The sequence below is a fragment of the Calypte anna genome, chromosome 3, assembly GCF_003957555.1.
Source record: "Calypte anna isolate BGI_N300 chromosome 3, bCalAnn1_v1.p, whole genome shotgun sequence".
Lineage (NCBI taxonomy): Eukaryota > Metazoa > Chordata > Aves > Apodiformes > Trochilidae > Calypte > Calypte anna.
The window spans coordinates 92147147-92165159 of record NC_044246.1 but is presented as its reverse complement, the minus strand read 5'-3'; the positions used below and the strand labels follow the sequence as shown (position 1 = coordinate 92165159).

The 18013-nt window shown below is 37.5% G+C and overlaps 1 protein-coding gene across 1 annotated transcript in view; it reads right to left on the bottom strand.

Annotated features, from left to right (window-relative positions):
* Positions 1 to 963: 963 nt before the first annotated feature.
* Positions 964 to 18013, bottom strand: part of GCLC (glutamate-cysteine ligase catalytic subunit) — a 31291-nt gene continuing 14241 nt past the window's right edge. Inside the window, 16 exon segments of the mRNA XM_030446791.1 lie at positions 964 to 2656; positions 5004 to 5124; positions 5236 to 5345; positions 5441 to 5522; positions 7525 to 7629; positions 8339 to 8431; positions 9101 to 9115; positions 9117 to 9214; positions 9732 to 9870; positions 10734 to 10853; positions 11739 to 11795; positions 11797 to 11814; positions 14453 to 14589; positions 14684 to 14742; positions 15479 to 15589; positions 16961 to 17143. Coding sequence (XP_030302651.1) covers positions 2451 to 2656; positions 5004 to 5124; positions 5236 to 5345; positions 5441 to 5522; positions 7525 to 7629; positions 8339 to 8431; positions 9101 to 9115; positions 9117 to 9214; positions 9732 to 9870; positions 10734 to 10853; positions 11739 to 11795; positions 11797 to 11814; positions 14453 to 14589; positions 14684 to 14742; positions 15479 to 15589; positions 16961 to 17143 — 1654 coding nt within the window. The 3' untranslated portion in view covers positions 964 to 2450.

The following is an 18013-nucleotide window of genomic DNA, read 5'->3' as shown; positions in this document are numbered from 1 at the left end:
TCCTTATCCCATGTGTTACTGCCCTTTTCCTTTTCCACTCTTAAATTTCCAACCTTTACATCTCTCTTTATTTGCCTTTTATCTTCCCTTGGGAAGGTGGATGGGAGCAACAGAGAGAGCAATTGTCCTCTGAATTTGGTGTGCTTAAACAATGACACTGGCACCTTACTAAGATGTTTGGGAAAGGAATCAACCACATTTCACCTCAGGTGCTTGATGCTTCTTCCCCTCCCTTTTATTTCCATTAAAACACTTCATGACTGCAGAACCCAAAATTCCAAATTCATAGCTGAAGGGAGTTGCTCATGCTCTTTGCAAAAAGGTCAGCCAGAGTCTGAGGCTTGCCCTAGGCTTGCTTCTCCACTTTGGAGTGGGTGCAGATATGACCTCTAAGGTACACTCAAAACTAGTGGCAAAGCTTGCAGCACTTCCCTGCAGCAACTCTGGTTCACCCTGTGAGAGCCTTCACACTGCCACACCAAGCAGAACAGGTTGGAGCACACACCTTAATTCTTCACCTGGGGAATGCAAGCTGCTAAGATACCATAACCACAAATGCCTCAACAAACAAGCAGCAGCTTTGTGTTTGATCTTCATTGTCTCTTCTGAAAGCATGGATACAAGAACTCATGAGGGAAACTTTTAGCCACAGCTTTTAGGCATCACAACAAAATCTGGTCTTGCTCACAGGACAGTAGCCACTCCTAGGCCAGAAGGGTGATTTAATGTCAATTGAAAGGGAAAAAGGACATCTGTTAATACAGTACCAGTAGGAAAGCATTTTGACTTTTTTTTAGGGGTCATCTAAACACAGCACCTGATGCTGTGTAGTCAGAGAGATGCTACCATGACAATGCGCTTTACCCCTGAGAAGTTTCACTGTGAACAAAGTGAGTAAAAGGTGAGCCAGGAACACAACTCATCCTTTTTTGAGTATGAATATGTGGGTTCACATCATGCAAGTGAGCAACACATTCTGCAAATTTTATTTTTATTTCCTTATTACAGAAACTAAATTACCATATGTGTACATCTTAAAGCAAATTCACCACTGCAGAAAAAAAGCATTCTTTTTTTTTTATTCTCTAAAGCACACCTGTGAACAACAAAACAAAGTCTAAACTTTATTCTCAGTGCACCTCTTCATTGCAATTTCTCCATTAGTTCTTTTTAAAAAAATCATTACACCTTAAGTATTTATATATGCTTGCATCAAGCTTTGTGGAATCTACCCCTACTGCAATTCACTCCTAGAAGTCAGTTAAGAAGCTAAATCAAAAAGGCCCCTTAAGTTTGCTTTATTTACAGTTGCAATGTATAGTTTTAAATACTTTACAGTCACTCCCCAGCACTGGCTTCCAATTCAAAGAATTAGTGCATTCCATAATTTCTTTATAACTATTTTCTAGAAGGGATTAAATTTTCCATACCTACAGTTATGTAGGTAACTCAGCTATCTACATAAAGTACCTTACAGAAAATAAACATGCTGACAAAGATATTTTTAATAATGAATGACAAATGTGAAATCCAACCTTTAGGAAGAATGCTCAGGTCCTTGTTTTTGTGCTGCAGTCACTGACAGCTGTGGGAACAGCAATAATGTGGGAGAAAGAGCAGTTAAGGGGTGCTGCTGAAGTCCAGAGCAGATCTCTCTGGTTCTTTTGTAAAGAAAGCTTTATGTTCAGCTCTCATTTCTTCCTTTCTTTCACCACATCTCCCCCTTCACTGCTTTTCTCTTAAATCATCAGGAAAAATTATGAACTGTGCACAGATTTACTTCAGATGGGGGAGGAAAAACACAACAATGCACCTGCAGGCATTATCTGAATGAAGGCAGATCTGTTTTTCTGAGTTTTACAGTTTATAGTGGATGCAGGTTATTTGGCAACTGAGAAACTGCTGTAAAGACTCACTAATAGGATGCACATGCTTGTATATGTTCCTACATACTTTCAAATCCCAAATGGAAGGAAGAAGTATCTGTGATTCAGACCGGTCCAGAAGATTTTTTTTTTTTCTTACACAATAAGGTAGATTACTTAGCACATTCCAGGTTAAAAAAATTACAGTAAACATTCAGTAACTGGAATGCATATAATATACAAGTACCATTACATTTACAAAGCTGTCCAGGACAATTTTTTTTTCTAGAATAAGCATAAAAAAGTTACCAGCTAATTCACAATAACTTTAGATACAATGTTATTAAAATACATTGATGTTAATCAAAAATATTTTACTATTTACATGTACATTGTATAAACCTCAACAATAAGAATATGCCCATTTTAGGATGCCTTAAACGAATATTTAGGCAGATTGGCCCATTTTATAGTGCAGTATCCCTGTTTTGGTCTTCACACCATGAAACTGTGCCAGATTCACAGTATCTTCACTAGTGCTTTGCTAAAAGGCTTAAACTTTGTTATTTAAGAAACATTCATTCATTACAAAGAGCCAGTTTTGTTTCCACTTTGTTTCTTATTAAATCCTACCCCCAAGAGTTCAGGACACTCTGCCTGGCCTTGAGCGATTTGGTTGCATTTCCAAATAAGGCTGTAATTAATTTCATCAGTAATCACACTATCTTGCTTGTAGTCTGGATGCTGTGCAATAAATTCCCTCATCCATCGAGCAACTGTCATTAATTCTCCTGTGGGGAAGGGCGAGTCAGATTTCAGTTTATACACTTCATTTAGCAGTAAGAAAGACACTTAAAGTTCTATGCATTATATACACAATTAGTGAACAATTCATGCTTTAATGAGAAATACATTCCTATACATATATATATTTTAGTGTGGTTAAACTGCAGTCATAATTAAGCTGACAGATCTCTGACAGTCTAAGAGTCTCTCATCTAGTGCCACCTCCAAGCTTTTGTATGTTGTAATGAGACAATGCAGAGAGAAGTAGCTACTAGAACAAGTGCTACTAACAGCGGGTATAGCAAGGGGTCTTAAGCATGTCACTTAACAGAGAAACTGGCTGAGAGAACTAACAGACACCTTTGCAACAACTATATATTTAAAAAATAATTTTGTACCATCCAACTCAGCTGCTACCTTTGCTGTGCCTCCTTTGACTGTGTTTAGGCTACTGAATCTTACTCCTGAATGCAGCACATGCAAGCAAACCTCAGCTAGTGTAAGATGACTGACACCAAGACATTAGGGTAGGCTGATGGGATGCTTGAAGAACTCAGTAAAACTTTCATTGCTAGCTACTGGAACCTCAGAAATCTTTGGTTTAAGAATAGTACAAAAAGAAGAATCAAGTGAGGGAGAGCAAGGAAGAACACACAAATTAAAAGCATCCAGGACTGCTTAAAAATAACCTATTAGTGGTTTTGAACAGAGGTACACTAATAAAAATCAGAAAGGTTGCAAAATGTTCAGGAAAAAAAAGCAGAATACAAAAGGATATTAGAAATAAAAATGTCCCTCAAAACCCAGCACTCATGTTTTTAAATAAACAAGCCGCAAATTCACACTTCCATATAAAAAGAGGGCAGAAAAAATATACTCAAGAAGCATTATTTATTGCAGGCACCCAAAACTCACATGGAAACTGTCAAACCAACTAGAAGCAGGGAGTATGACAGAAAATCAGTTGAGTTAGGAGATAAGCAGAGAATAAAAAGAGACCCATTTTTTGGCCCAAGAGCCACTGCAGGCCAACAGTGAGGAAGAAACTTGAAAACAAGTGCAGCCCAGAGCAACACAGACACCTAGTGGTCAGGCAGCCCAATCGCTCCTCATCCTTTGGAGCCACATAAATTTACAGTGTCTTCAAGTCAAAATGTGCAGGTCTCCAAGAATCACAGAATTGTCACAGTTGGAAAACAAGTAGCAGGAAAAGGAACCACAGACCGAAAAAGGGTGTGAGACAACTACCAAGCAAGTAGAAACAAGACAAAGGGAACTGCAAGTTTGGAAGCAACAATATACTAGAGAAGTTTACAAAATCATGAATGCTGATGAGAAGTGAGTAGAGAAACATCCTACAATGCAGGAACTATTAGGTATACCATAAAATAGCTGGGAAGACCACTTAAACATTCAAAACTACAGGAATTACATTTTTGAAAGAGCATGTAATGAAATTGTGGCATTTCTTCTTGTATGACTTTATGGGGACCAAAAGTGTAACTGCTCTAAGAAGGGTGAGGCAGTGATTGGTAAGGGAGTGATTGTGGAAATCATGTGTGAACAGCCATTAAGCACTGTGATTATTGCACCACCTTTGGCTGAGAAAGAGCCTACAAAGATGACAGCCAGGAGCCAGGACAAAGATCACTTGATGCTGCTACCTTAATATTGCTTTCATTAATACTTGGTGGTGGTCAGCAGCTGCAGTCTGCCCAGCAAATCTCTAGTGTCACTGAGTGGTGGCAGTCACACACCAGCCTGATGGAGATCAGGAGGGCAATACCTAACTGTGCTGCAAGAGAAGATGCCACTGAAGCACAGATGAACTGTCAGGGCAAGGTTAAAGCCAGAGAAGATAAGGTGCCAGCAGTTAACTCTCATGAGTGCTCTGTGTTCACCATTTCAGGAGAGAAATCAGAAAAATGGCCACTCTTTGTGGGCATGTCTCGTGCTAGACAGGCTGCAGTCAGGAACATTGGGTTTAAGATTGAGAATAAACTGGAATAATCCAGAGCTCACAACTGAAAAATATCATGGCAAAAGCAGCAGTAAGTGGTGCTGAAAGAGAAATCCTGGACTGGTATGTAAGACTACTCTCTAAGCTGTTACTGTAACTTTATTGATTACTCCAAATTTAAGTTCTAAAATGCATCATGGAACACTTACCATTAGACAGGACCAGACTTAAATCAGACAACACACTCCAGTCCTTTGCTTCTATGATTTAACACTTAACCAGACAGCCCCAGCGGCCACCAGTTTTACCCAGCTGAAAACTAGAGAACAGCCTGGCTTTTGTCTACACAGAAAAATGCCAGGAAAATCAATGCCCAAGAATGCTGAACATACCAGATGCTCTCTTTTTTATTAGCTTCAGGTAGTTTAGGATGGTGCACCTTGTGTCCACATCCACTTCCATGTTTTCAAGATAGGAATTCAAAACTGGGATCAAACCAGGAAAGACTCCTTCCTGTGTAAAAGAACAGAGTCAGCATAAATCGGGCTTGAACTGGTTTCTCAGAGGGCAGAAAGAAAGGGAAAGTTGTATGTAGAAAAGTTGTATGTAGAAAAAGACTATTACCTTCCCATTTATAATTGTATCAATGCTCATTAAGGTGTACTCTTCTTGTGTGTCAGTAGTGCCCGTTCCATTCTGTGCAGAGCCACATCCATCCACAACAGTGTTTCCACCTTCGTGGGTGACAGGAGGAAAGGAAGGAACAGTTACAAGGCAAGAGATACCTAGACAGCCACACCAGTATTCATCAGACAGCTTGTTGTGATACCTTTGCAAATGTCCTTTCTGAAGTAAAACAGTCCCTGCCGGACAGCATCTCTTTTCTGGGCCATCTTCATGTTTTCATCCACCTGTCAAATCAAGTATTTCAGAGATCTGTGACACTGCAACAGTAGGATTCTTGCAAACCATCATATTTTGGTCTTAGTAGTTGAAACATTTACTATGTTTCTTACTATTTCATCACATAAAGCCAAGCTGTGGAGCTAAGTTTTGCTTCCTTCTTTAGGTATCCAGGGCAAAACCATAAAGAGATGATGCCTTATGAAATTAGGTCTCCAGCAGAAAAGATAATAGTATTATGTTACAACATGCTATACTAATCTTCTAAGTTTGGATGAAAACAGATTGCATCCCATCTGGCAGACTTCTTTGCTTATTTAGCTACAATTCAAATTAGTACAGAAGGAGAAAATTGGCACTTCCCTAGCCATAATATGATGCTTTCGTTAACAAAATTGAAGTCTTTAGAAGAATTATCACTGTACTAACTTTCAGAAACAGAATTCCAGTAAACTGGTATAGGAATTGTAGCTATTCCACACCCAAACATCTATTAGATAAATTTAGACTGCTAGTAAGAAAAGTTGTAAACTGCAGACTTTTCAAGAAGTCTCAAACTAACATTGCTCATATGCTCTGCAAATGACATAAGCACTGCTCTATCTTTCTGGACAGAGGATTTTGTTCTTTGGTCACTATGTTCTCAGGGAATCAACATCACACAGCTTTTGGACATTAGCTTAACTGTGTTGTCTTCAGAAGAAGGGATATGATTGGCCTTTGCCATTACCCAATTTTTTGGTTTTGACCATTAATTAAGGGCAATGAATATTCCTCACTTCTCACCTTTCAAAGCTTTGTTTTCAAGTGTTTTCCTTAATTTTAGATTATAAAATCTATTTACACAACAGGCTGTCTTCAAAGTTAAAAAGAACTCCAGTCCTAGCTGACTGGAGTGCAACCACACTTAGCCCTGTAAACCTGTATTATTTTACTTGAAAGAGGCAAACTTACCAATGGTTGTTTAATTCTATGTTGCCTTACCTGCCAAATTGCTTGGCAAGCTCAGAAAATTTTATGCTACCCTCAGCTCTGTTCAGGCTCTTTCAATACCTGATCTCTTTCTCAGTCCTAACTAGCATTCATTATTTCAAAATGTTGGCACTTTTCTGACACTCCAAACAACAACATAAATATGCACTTTAAATGCTGAATTGCTGCATTATTTATGAAGTCTGAACCCCCTGATATCAAGAAGAGAATTTATCTTTTTAGAAATCACACAAACAGTAGGGTATGGTTACTATTAATTTACACATTCGGTATTTTTCTCCATTTAATTAAAATCACTACTGTAGCCAGTGCTGGCAATATTTCTAGTATACAATCTGTCAGAAGCCTTCTGCACTATGAGACCTTTACTAAAGTTACCTGTAACATTACAGCACTACCATTTTTAAAGACATTTCCTGTTCAGGTGCCAAAGAAGACATACAGGGACAGTTTCACTCAAAACAATTGTGAGGACAAGATTAAGGAAAAACACATTTTGCATGGCTGGTCTGTCAAAACACAAGTCATAGCTGTGACTTTGTTTTCATTCAAATTCTGTGTAACACTAAACATGCTGAAATCCTCCTTTCCCTTTCCCCACCAGATACCAACAAAAAAAGAGAATAAGAACACAAGACCTAAGCAAAATCCAAATTAAAATTAATACCTAAAGTTCTCATTTTGACCTCCACAGGTTATTTTTCCCACATGTAAAATGTGAAAACATGCCCTTTTGTGGTCTCAAAATAGCATTTTGACAATGCTGTTTCCCAACATTTCTGCAGTAGTCAGACACTGTTAGGCATCACAGAAATCCTCACAGTATTTTTCTATAAACTTAATCCCATGAGTGAGCAGTAAACTATTTGCTTAATAATGTAGAGTTGAAATGAATTAAAAATACTGGTACAGATGACAACTGAAAGAAAAAAATTACTGTTCTGTAAGTGCACCAATATTAGTTCCTGGGTTGCAGGGGATAAAAATCAGACAGTGCAAGTTAGCTTTCATGCTCACCTTGGACAAAGGAATGAGAAAATCCAGTTTATATGACAGAATCACTCTCGTTAGCAATACCACGAACACAACATATGCAGAGTTTTCAAAGTCTGTTAACTGAACCTGGATGTGAAAGGATTAATGATTAAATTACATAGTGGGAATATACTCATGGAAGATGATAAACATCAGGGCAACTTTAAAACCTGAACATTCACGTTGGTACCTGTATTCATACACACTCTGCTAGCAGAGATGGTGATGCACAAGCTGGAATCACCAGCAGAGACTTCAAATGCACAAGGCATGCACACACTCCAAACTAAACCCTTTAATCCAATGCCAAAACACACTCGTGTTGCAAAAGACTAATAACCTGCACCTTCAGGCTCTCTGTGTAATTATAAATGTATATTAGCTTTTAATTTCAACTTTAAAGGGATAAAATTCACAGAGCTCAGATACAGACAGCTATAAAATAAAACCACTTTTGTAAAACAAACAATGACAGTGGAATTGTTTAGTACCAGGAAAAAGTATTGGAGCCTCTAGAAGCTAAATGGGGCTTTGTTTACTGTTGCTTTAATAAAAGCTTAATTCCTTTCCTAATCACCCCAAATCCATTAGCATGCCACAGTAGCTTCTCCTGACAGTTAAATTCCCATAGTCCATGTCTGATTAAACACTGCTGTCCACTTCACTTGTGCCTAGCAATTCAGAGAGGGGAGAAAACACTGCATAAGTAATAAGGGCTGGATCCTGAATGGCAGAGTGCCTGGTACTTTCCACTTGAAAGGAAATGTGCTTTTGTGCAAACTGACACCTTCCTTACCTCCATGGGTCTGAACTCCACTCTCCATCCAATATCTGAATTTGGAGGTGGCGGTTTAAACCTCATAGTCTGCCAGTTTGTAGATTGAATATTCTGCAAAGCACATGAAATAATCTGTCACAATCAAGAGATACATAATTCTGTAACATAAAAGAAAAACAACCAGATAGCTACAGTCCTAATATTTTCCCTGGAACAGCCCATGAAGTTAGAGAAGCACTTCCAAACTAAATGGAATGACTTTCTGGAAGCTAAAGTATAACTACCTGTCTTAAAAGCAAATATATTACACTTTTTTCATGCTATTTTGTTTGAGGATTATGGAAAAGATAGGGGCTGAGATTTAGCTGACTTTTTTTTTTTTTTATGAGAGACTGATGCATCCCAAATAGTAATACATATTACTAGCATAGCTATTATTTCATAAAGCTGTATAAGAGAGATTTATACAAAAACATTATGCAAAACAGCTTTTAGGAAACCATAAAAGGAAACAGTTCCCCATAACACTTATAAACTATAGGTTCAGATCTACAGATTTTATTTGGTTTAAAGTATAGGCCACCAACTTCTCTTGAATAAATGATAAAGCAAATAAATAAATGTGCTTATAACTGTGAAGTAATAAGCCAAAGAGATAGACAAAGCAAAAAATTCAGAAAAAAGTTCTTAGTTAATATAGCCATTCTCAAATTAAATAGTACTACAAAGAACAGGCATTTTATGTATATATTTATTAAATTCCTCTAAATCAGACACAACCTCAAAATGGTCGGATTTCATTTGCATCATCTAGATGTATTTTCTCCTCAAACAAAGTCAACGGGTCTCGAATGAATAAGTGTGCAATATGCTGTGCCAAAAGGTGGTCAATACCTACAAAATGAAAGTTCAAACAAACAATTCACACATAGCAAAGCAGGCTCTGAGAGATTATTTGTTGTACAAAACTGAAAACATCCATCTCTGCAATACTACCTCAACCCACCACATTACATCCTGTTAAGAGCTTAAATGATGACTTCAGGAAGGAAGGAAACGATTAAGGAGAAAAAACTAAAAATAAAAAAGAACAGATTCCTGTTTGAAAACAGCAGCGAGTATCCTGTTTTCTGATGTACCTCTTGCCATGTTTCCTGAAGTTCTGCCCTCTCCATAAAGATAAAACATTAATGCATCAAACACTGATCTTCTCAAGCTGGAATTAGGGACAGTTTCCATTACACATGAAAACTCTACAAAAACGCTCAAGATCAAGATGAACGGATAATTCCTGAGAAGGAGTCACTCTGAGGGATGTACAATGATTGAAAAGCAAGAATGCAAACGTAAAATATTGCCAACACACTGCAAGCATAACTCTTAACCTGCTCATAACGAAGCAAACACTTACCTTCCTTTATCAGGTGCTCGTAGATATCTTTGTCTATTGTCAAATCAATGTCATTGTATTTCTCACCACATTCAGATAGATAACTGTCTATGGAATCATATCTGGATTTACTGATTCTATAATGGTTGTTCTTCAGTGGCTATATAATTTAAGAATACAATATTTTAACAGCTTGTTAACAATGTTATCTACGTTTTGCTCACTAATGACACTTATGTGAGAATTATTATCCAGTTTCTAAAAACCCTGCAGCCTCAATTAAAATTATTCACAGCATAAGTCTTAAATAGATTTAATAGAAAGCAATCTTGGAATTATGATTATTTTGTTTGCAGATGTATGTATCAGAGCAAAAAAAAGCAGTCATCACACACTGACCCAGAACTCTCCTAAAAGCAAAAATATACCATCACCCAAAATATCTGGAAAGCATTATTATACCTACTGCAAACACATACCAATAGAGTTCCACTATGTGCATATTGTTAGAGATGCTCTTAAAACATCCAAAAATATTTCTAGTAGATTTTTAAAAATTTTTCTTCTATAACCTTGTAAGTGCTGTGAATGCCAATTCCTGGTCAGGACAAACGTCCTTAAGCTCAAGTTCTGACAAACTGGGCTTTATTTATTCACGTATATACTACTGGATTACTCAGCAGCGCCTGCTATTTTGCTATATTAGCAATTTTTGCTATTTTGCTATTTTTGGCTCAAGCACAGACTCCAAAGTTTCATCACAGAGAGACCTTTTTCAACAAGCTGTGGAGGAGTGAGAGCAAAGCTCTACTGGGATTCCACACCTAACTAAAAATAATGTATTTGCTAATATAAGCTATACAACCAGGATAAATGTTTGCATTACCTCTGCAATATTTACCACAAAGACTGTAATATTCCCTCATTATGGATTCTGAAGAGCACAAGCAGAATTTGATACTAAAGTAAATTTAATTTTTTTCCCTGGAAAACCACAGAAAACCTACTACTAGCAGTACTTACCTCTAGCCCTCTCTCTTCCCTTGTTTCGATCATCGACAGATTGCAGAGATTACTCCCCAGCGGACAGTCAATATCAGACACGTAGCCTCTGTAGAATGGAGATGCAGCACTCAGTGCCATCTAAAATAAAACAGCCCAATGTGAAAACAAAGGATATGCCCAGGAACAAAAAGCAACATACAACCCCACTGTAAAGTGAAATTTGCTGGACCAGAAGTAACTGAAGCATATTATTCCAGTTTAACATACAGCTGAAGTCCATAAAACCACAAATTTCTAACCTGGGACCTCTAGAAGAACACCTGGATGAAGGGTTAGTGTTAGAGAAGTGGTATCTGACACTCTCCAAATTTATTAGTACTACAGAGAAGCATTTAAGGAACACAAAGATGACAGAGGCAAGAACCAATTTCATGACAAATTACCAAATATTCTGCTTGCACACTTCCAAACTCCAGAAGTTCACTTGGCAACAGGTTTGTTTATTTTTGTTTGGCCAAGCACCTTAGTGACACAGCTTCAACATACCTGACTTGAGAGCAGATTCTGCTTACCACCTACACCAGACCAACAGTTGTTTTTATAACCCCTGTTTACAACCACATGCTTACAAAAGGGACCAATTTTCAAAACTGCAAGCAGAAACCATTTATAACACCAATTTAAAATAAATAACCAGAGTTGAAATAAACAACATGTTCTAAGGACAAGCTTGTGTCATTTTAGTAAAACCTGTCCGATATCTACTTCTAGAACTATTTAACACGCCTCATGCATATGGAAAGGGGCCAAAAGGAGAAGAAACAAACATCATCTGCTCTGCAGTGTCATTTACATATTAAATAAATCAGTGTTCATACAACAACCTAGCAACAGACTGACACTTTTCTCAGTGCCAAAATTTATTATTAGCATTCTGGTTTTCTTTAATTTAGATGTTATTTTTTTACATGTATTGGTTTCCACACAACAAAGAGCTGATTGTGACAGAAGTCCATTACTTACCACAATGGGGCAGATTGTGGCTAGCTGATCATAGAGATACCTTGCTTCAGAAATGCTTGCAAGCCTGAAATGTTACCTGTTGGAAGAAGCACAGTTGCTATCACAGCTTGTATAATCATAGTGTGATCAGAGTCCTCTCCTGGATTTGGAATCAATGATATAATAAACTTATTATGATACCATAAATTCTAATGGTTTTCTTGTTTATTTTTTGTGAGTTCCTCCCCGAGCTTCAATTGTTAGGCAAATTTTGGCCCCCAAATGTATGGCAGCATTTACATCACAAGATCCTTCCACCACTTCATGCTCATTAAAAGATTTCAGACCACAATGCTTTGGCTGTGAGGCTAAATATACAAATACTTGACAGAACCAAAGAAAACTGAGTTAACATCTACAGTAACACGGGTCAGTAACGCACCTTCAGGAAATAAGCCAGGAACCTACTTAAACAATAGTCAAATTACTGTACAAGTAACATTTGTTTACATGACAATTACTCTTGTTTCAAGGAACATGTCAAGATGCCTTCTTTGATCCTGCAAACCTGTGAAAGTAAGTATCCTTATGTCCACTGTACCTTTTTTTTTTTTTTCCTTTAAGATGAGTCCACTTTTGCCTGCATTAGAGGCCAGAAAAAAGGCACAGTAAAAGAGCAGCACTGTAACACCGTACACCAGGTTACAGCTCTAAATCACCATCACTACTTGTTGTCCTGAGGAATACCAGCTAAACAGATTTTCCTTTTCCATGGATTATAATTAAGAGAATCCCACAAAACATGCAGGTTCTTCTCAGTCTGCCACTGAAGCCAAATCAAACCCCAAGCAAGCCGTAAAAGAAATCAACCAAGCAAAACTTTTCAAAAAAACTCCTGAGTTCACTGGTATGCTCAGGGGTGGATTTATTATTTTTTGTGGGTGTGTATGTGTAATAGGACTATTGGATTTGTTTATGCTTGTTTCTCTTTATAAATCTGCAGCCAACATTCACTAAAACATGCCAAGTTAGAAAAAAGGTCTATGGCAGACAAAATCCTTTTTCTGGGTCTATCCTTCAAGTGGCTACCAGCACAATAAAAACAAACTGCTCTCTGAAAAGACAAGACTATTTAATTTTCTTGCAGAGAGGCAGCTAAGCAAAGTATCCCATCACTAATTCTGGACTTCAAGCACTAGGGAGCCTGCCTGAGGAGGGGATCAAGACACCTAAATTCTTTCACCTGACACAGCGATGGGCACTTTCCCTTCCCCTGTTACATTTAATTCCTGGTTTCTGATAGCCTTGCTTTCATTCTCTATTTGATGGTAACAAAACTATGAACTTTGTATTCTTTAGTCAAGAATGGAGAATAGTAAAATGGCATTCCATGAAAAGGAATTTAACACACTTCTAACCAAGTTCATGCAAAGACTGAATGGTAAGGATGTATTTTTTCTATTGGTCTTATATAGAAAAGAGATGGTATAAAATAGACCACATCAAACCTAACACCTTGTAAAACCATGCAGTGTTACTTACATGCACTTTACTACTTTATCAGCTTCTCTCTATGTCTCTTAGTGACAAGAAATCATACTTAGCTGCTGTCAAGAACATTTTATCTATTCAGTCTTTACACTGTACCAATCTCAAAGGGAAGATTGAATGGGCTTATTTCTGCCACTGTAAAACAAGAGCCTGGAGAATTTCCTTTAATCCCCTAGACACTTAGCACTAGCCTCTTCCTAGCTCTGTTTCCCAGATGGCAGTAGCAACAGGAAGATTTTATCAACAAATACACTGCTATTACCTAAGGCATCAGCTCCTAGCATCAGGTTACTATAATACAGAAACATTTAAAACAAACAGATATGTAAAGGATTAAAGAACTCCAAGATAGAGCACCTGGATTAAAAGAGAGGATACTGTAAGATAACAGTAGCCTAGACAAATTAAATTAAAACAACAAAGTGAGCATGCATTAATAGGAAAAAAACAGAAGCAAAAATCATCTCCCAGAGCAGCTAGTAGAGGAAAAAACAGAAGCAAAATCATCTCCAGCATGTAGTAACAGAACACAGCTACCCATGGTAGGTTCATGGTACAAGCAGAGAGAAGATGACTTCTTAGCAGATAGTTGAAAATATTTAAGAATGATAAATTCTGTACAGGAATTCATGCTGTTTGTAAATTGTGTAAAATTACACAATGGAGAAAGCTACTTATTTTTAAAGATATCCCAATGACTTCTTGTCACTCCTTGTGCTTTTATTGTTCTAAGAACAGTGAAGATGGGAAAAATTTCCAAGTGAGAAACTAAAATAACCCATGTGCTGCTACAAAACAGCTCAGTTTTCATTTCTACTGAGTCCATTGGTCATGTCTGAAAGAAGAACGAAGTGGAAGATGATCTGCCATACTTCAAAAATAGAGTTCCAGAAGGTTCTTGATCAAATGGGGTTTTGACCAGTTCAAGACACCCTTTCAGCAAGGCATCTGATCACATTTGAACACTACCACAAAACAAACATAATGCAAGCAAACACACATGGAGTTTAAGACTACCCTCCAAGTACAAGATTACATTTGTTGTTTTATTCCCCGTTTTGCTAGTCTGAAAATGCATCAGTTGAATTAAACAACATAAATCAGACACAAGATAAGTCTTTAATAAAGGGGAGCACTTAGGGAAGACAACATTCAGTAATATGTTGAAAGCAAATGCATTTTACCTGAAGACAACAGTTTCCCATTCCAAAGCCCATAGCATCCATGTATATATAGTCTGGCTTAGCTGCCTTAGCTGCTTCTCCATCATCATTAGGAAATGTTTCAGTAAATGGTGATGGTGTGTTCTTATCTTTAAATACTGTGTAGAAAAATGCAGGTACTCAGTAACATTAGACTGCATTAGATTGAACAATTATTTTGAAAAATTAAAAAGACAGATTGAGTTTACTCACTTGGTACATTTATCACAACCTTCTCTCCTCTTCTGTGACGAATATTTCTGGTCAGTGTACTACAACAAAAAAAAGAGTTTGCTGAAATGTCTGAAAGCTGCTCTTTATGCAACTGTTTTTGGAGCTAGCTTCTCAGCCATTCTCAGGGTTTCAGAGCCTCAACTCTAATTATTTAGAGCATTTTCCATTAGGACAGGTCTTTCCTAGTTTAAGAGAGACTCTAACAGATGCAACATTTTTATGCAGGTAAAGTCAGTCGTATTTTGATGGACTTCACAGTATGATGCTGATGGAATAGCCAGAAGTGAAAGGCTACTGACCTGAAGGACAGAAGGGCCAGTGAAAACGTATACTTTGTTTTTAAAGAGAATTATTTGCATTCTCCAGAGTCTCACCTTACAATGAAAACCCCTCTCAAACTATACAAGTAGCTCAATGCTGTGCTCCATTTCAGAGCAACTCGGGCAAGTTATTGAGTACAATGAGATGTTGTGACATAGCTGAGCAAGACATGGATTAACTGTGATGGGAGTGGTTACCCATGGGATTTCACACAAGAACCAATTTTGCAGAAGCATAATCAACATCTTTTGCCCCATAACAGCATGAACTACTATATAAAGTTATCTGAACTTAACAGCTTGTTTTATTAAATCCCTTTGATAGATAATACACCATAGCTGCAAGAACTAGTCACACAGCTCTTCACTCCAAGAACGTAAATAAATTGTATGCCTATGATATTTAGGCAGAGAAAATATTCAGCTCTCATTCACACTACCTAGATATCCTTACCTAAATCTAGGATGTTTATTTGATGGCTTCATCTGGAAAAAGAGGGATTTTCTGAAGCTACCTCCTTCTATAGGCGTTGGTGTTATATTTGGCAGCGTAAACCAGGGACACCTAACCTACAGAACACAACAATAAGAACCAAAATTGTACAAAGACAGCCTGTGACTTTAAAATTATCAGATTCTAAGCAGATGAATAAGAGATTAAAAAAAAAGAAACAAAAAAACCCACTTGTCCCACCATGAGTATTTCTGACAATTCATCCAAGACTGCTACCTACATGTGTTAGAATTACCAAAAGGAGGTCTTAAAACAGTTGCCATTACAAGTCAGCACTGCCAACAACCAACTTCCTTGATGGTTAAAGCAGATCTTTCCTGTTTTAATATTTTTTTTTTATTATTTCATTTTACTTTAAAACTCTACTCCATTCATTAGACAGTAAAACACAGACCTTTTCAGTAGCTGAAGCAGGAAACTTCACAGTACCAATGGCAGAGTACACACAATTTTAGTGTGTTAGCACCTGTCATACACTGACACTTAGCTGCATTCTGTGCTTTAAACAGGTTCTCTATAGGGTGAAGGCTAACATTAACTGCTGAAGTCATTTATCCAGCTCTGCTCTCAACCAATCTCTAAAACCTACCCCTGTTTAAAAAAAACATACTTAACCAATCTTTTGGTAGTTTCAAATGATACACACATCAAGTCTCACAGTGGTTTGTGGTTTTAGAACTCTGAAGAAACCCATGAGGGAAACAAAACAAGCAAGAAATTTTTGAGCCATTACTGTACGAGATCAAACCACTATGGTGAGCTGCTTCTCTTCTACTGCAGAACTATTTTTTTTTTTACTATTTGAAGCCATAACTATCATTCATTCATCTGAACTGACCAGACCAGCTAGAATAAACCATAAATAAATCCGCTGCCAGTTTATTTTCTACAAGGAAGATACAGAGAAGAAAATCTGCCTTTTGTAAAGGTGTTATGAACCCAGGAGAAGTGCTTTCTAGATTCAATAAGTACAGTATTACAGAAATTTTAAGTCTTCATTTGGTAAGGATAATCACATTCTAGTTTTACTGTGTGTTTCAAGCCACCTAAAGTTTGCATATGCTTGAGCAAAGAAGTACGTTAGCCACGTTTTACAAAACTGCTATTTGTAAAGGTCAAGGGTTGCAAAACAGGTAAAGAGAAATCTTTTGTATATGATTTGCCACATCAATTCAAGATGGTATTCTACTCTATATACATTATGTTACAAATGTTCAGGTATATTACAAAATTATCACAGACTAGAAGTAACTTATAAAAACATGAAATCACATAAGATGCTTATTAGTTTGTCTATTTGCAATAAGAATCTTAGGAAACAAATGGAAGTCAAAAGTTGAACAGTTTATGTATATGCAATAAAGAGAAAAAACATTTAAGGAAAATAGGAAACGTGGCTTTATAATTCAACAACCATCTCACCTTGGAAATGATGTCACAGTGCAAACAGCCTCATTTTCTTTGAGCACAGAAGCAGCCTCTTGCCTTCTTTTCCTCATGTTGTCTTGCACAGTGTTGAATTCAGACATGGTTCCCCCATATGGCTGTCCAGGTGTCCCTTCAATCATATAGCTTCCATATTCTGGTCGCCAAAGTGTTGGGTGGCTATAACAGAAGAATAGCATTGTTTAAATATTTCTGCAGCTTCAAGAAATATGGGATTATTTGCAAGACTTTCAGAATTGAATGCAACTTGCAAGAAAAATCTCCTAAATTTGACTACTCAGTGGAGCAACACAACATACCTTCCAATGTACGTCACAGCCAGCAGGCAGTGAAAAGAAATTAATGCACAGTTTGGCAGTAAGCAGTGTTGCTGTATAGTGCAGTAAGCAGGATTTGCCTGTATCAAACTACAATCACCTTTAGTATCTGTCTCAAGCTTTGCTTCTTGGGCCTTTAACTAAAAATGGAAAAGATAGCACCTTCAACTGCTTTCACAGTCTAAGGCAAGGCAAAAGTTATGCTCAGTTTCTTCTTTCTTTTGGTTGTGACTACCCAGTCCTGTTTCACAAATTTGTCAGGTTAATAAACGCAATGAATTTTTAGTGCACGTAGTCACTCTTGAAAAGCAATCTTTCCCATCTCTCTGTGAAGCCATGCCATCTCCATGGAGCACACTCTACCAGAAGCAGAGCCACATCTCCACTACTGTTCTTCTGGCAGTAAAGGTTTGGAGCCTAACAGCAAAGGTATCCTTCTTGCAGGTTTTCAATAGTCTTTCTATTAAAGAAGACAAACAGGGAACCTGTGGTGCAAGACAAGGTGAAGGTACCTAGAAATAAGCAGGCAGGCCCAAGGCACAAAAGCCTTCCATAACTACCATGGAGTTTCTCTACCCTCCTGTGAGCTGTGACCTGCATTTGACTGTTCGGCAAAAACGCTTTGCTGTCTCTGATCTCATTTCTCTGCTGCCATTGATTAAAAGGTAGTTTGCAATTCTCTGGCTAGCTGAAATAGGGATATTATTATTCC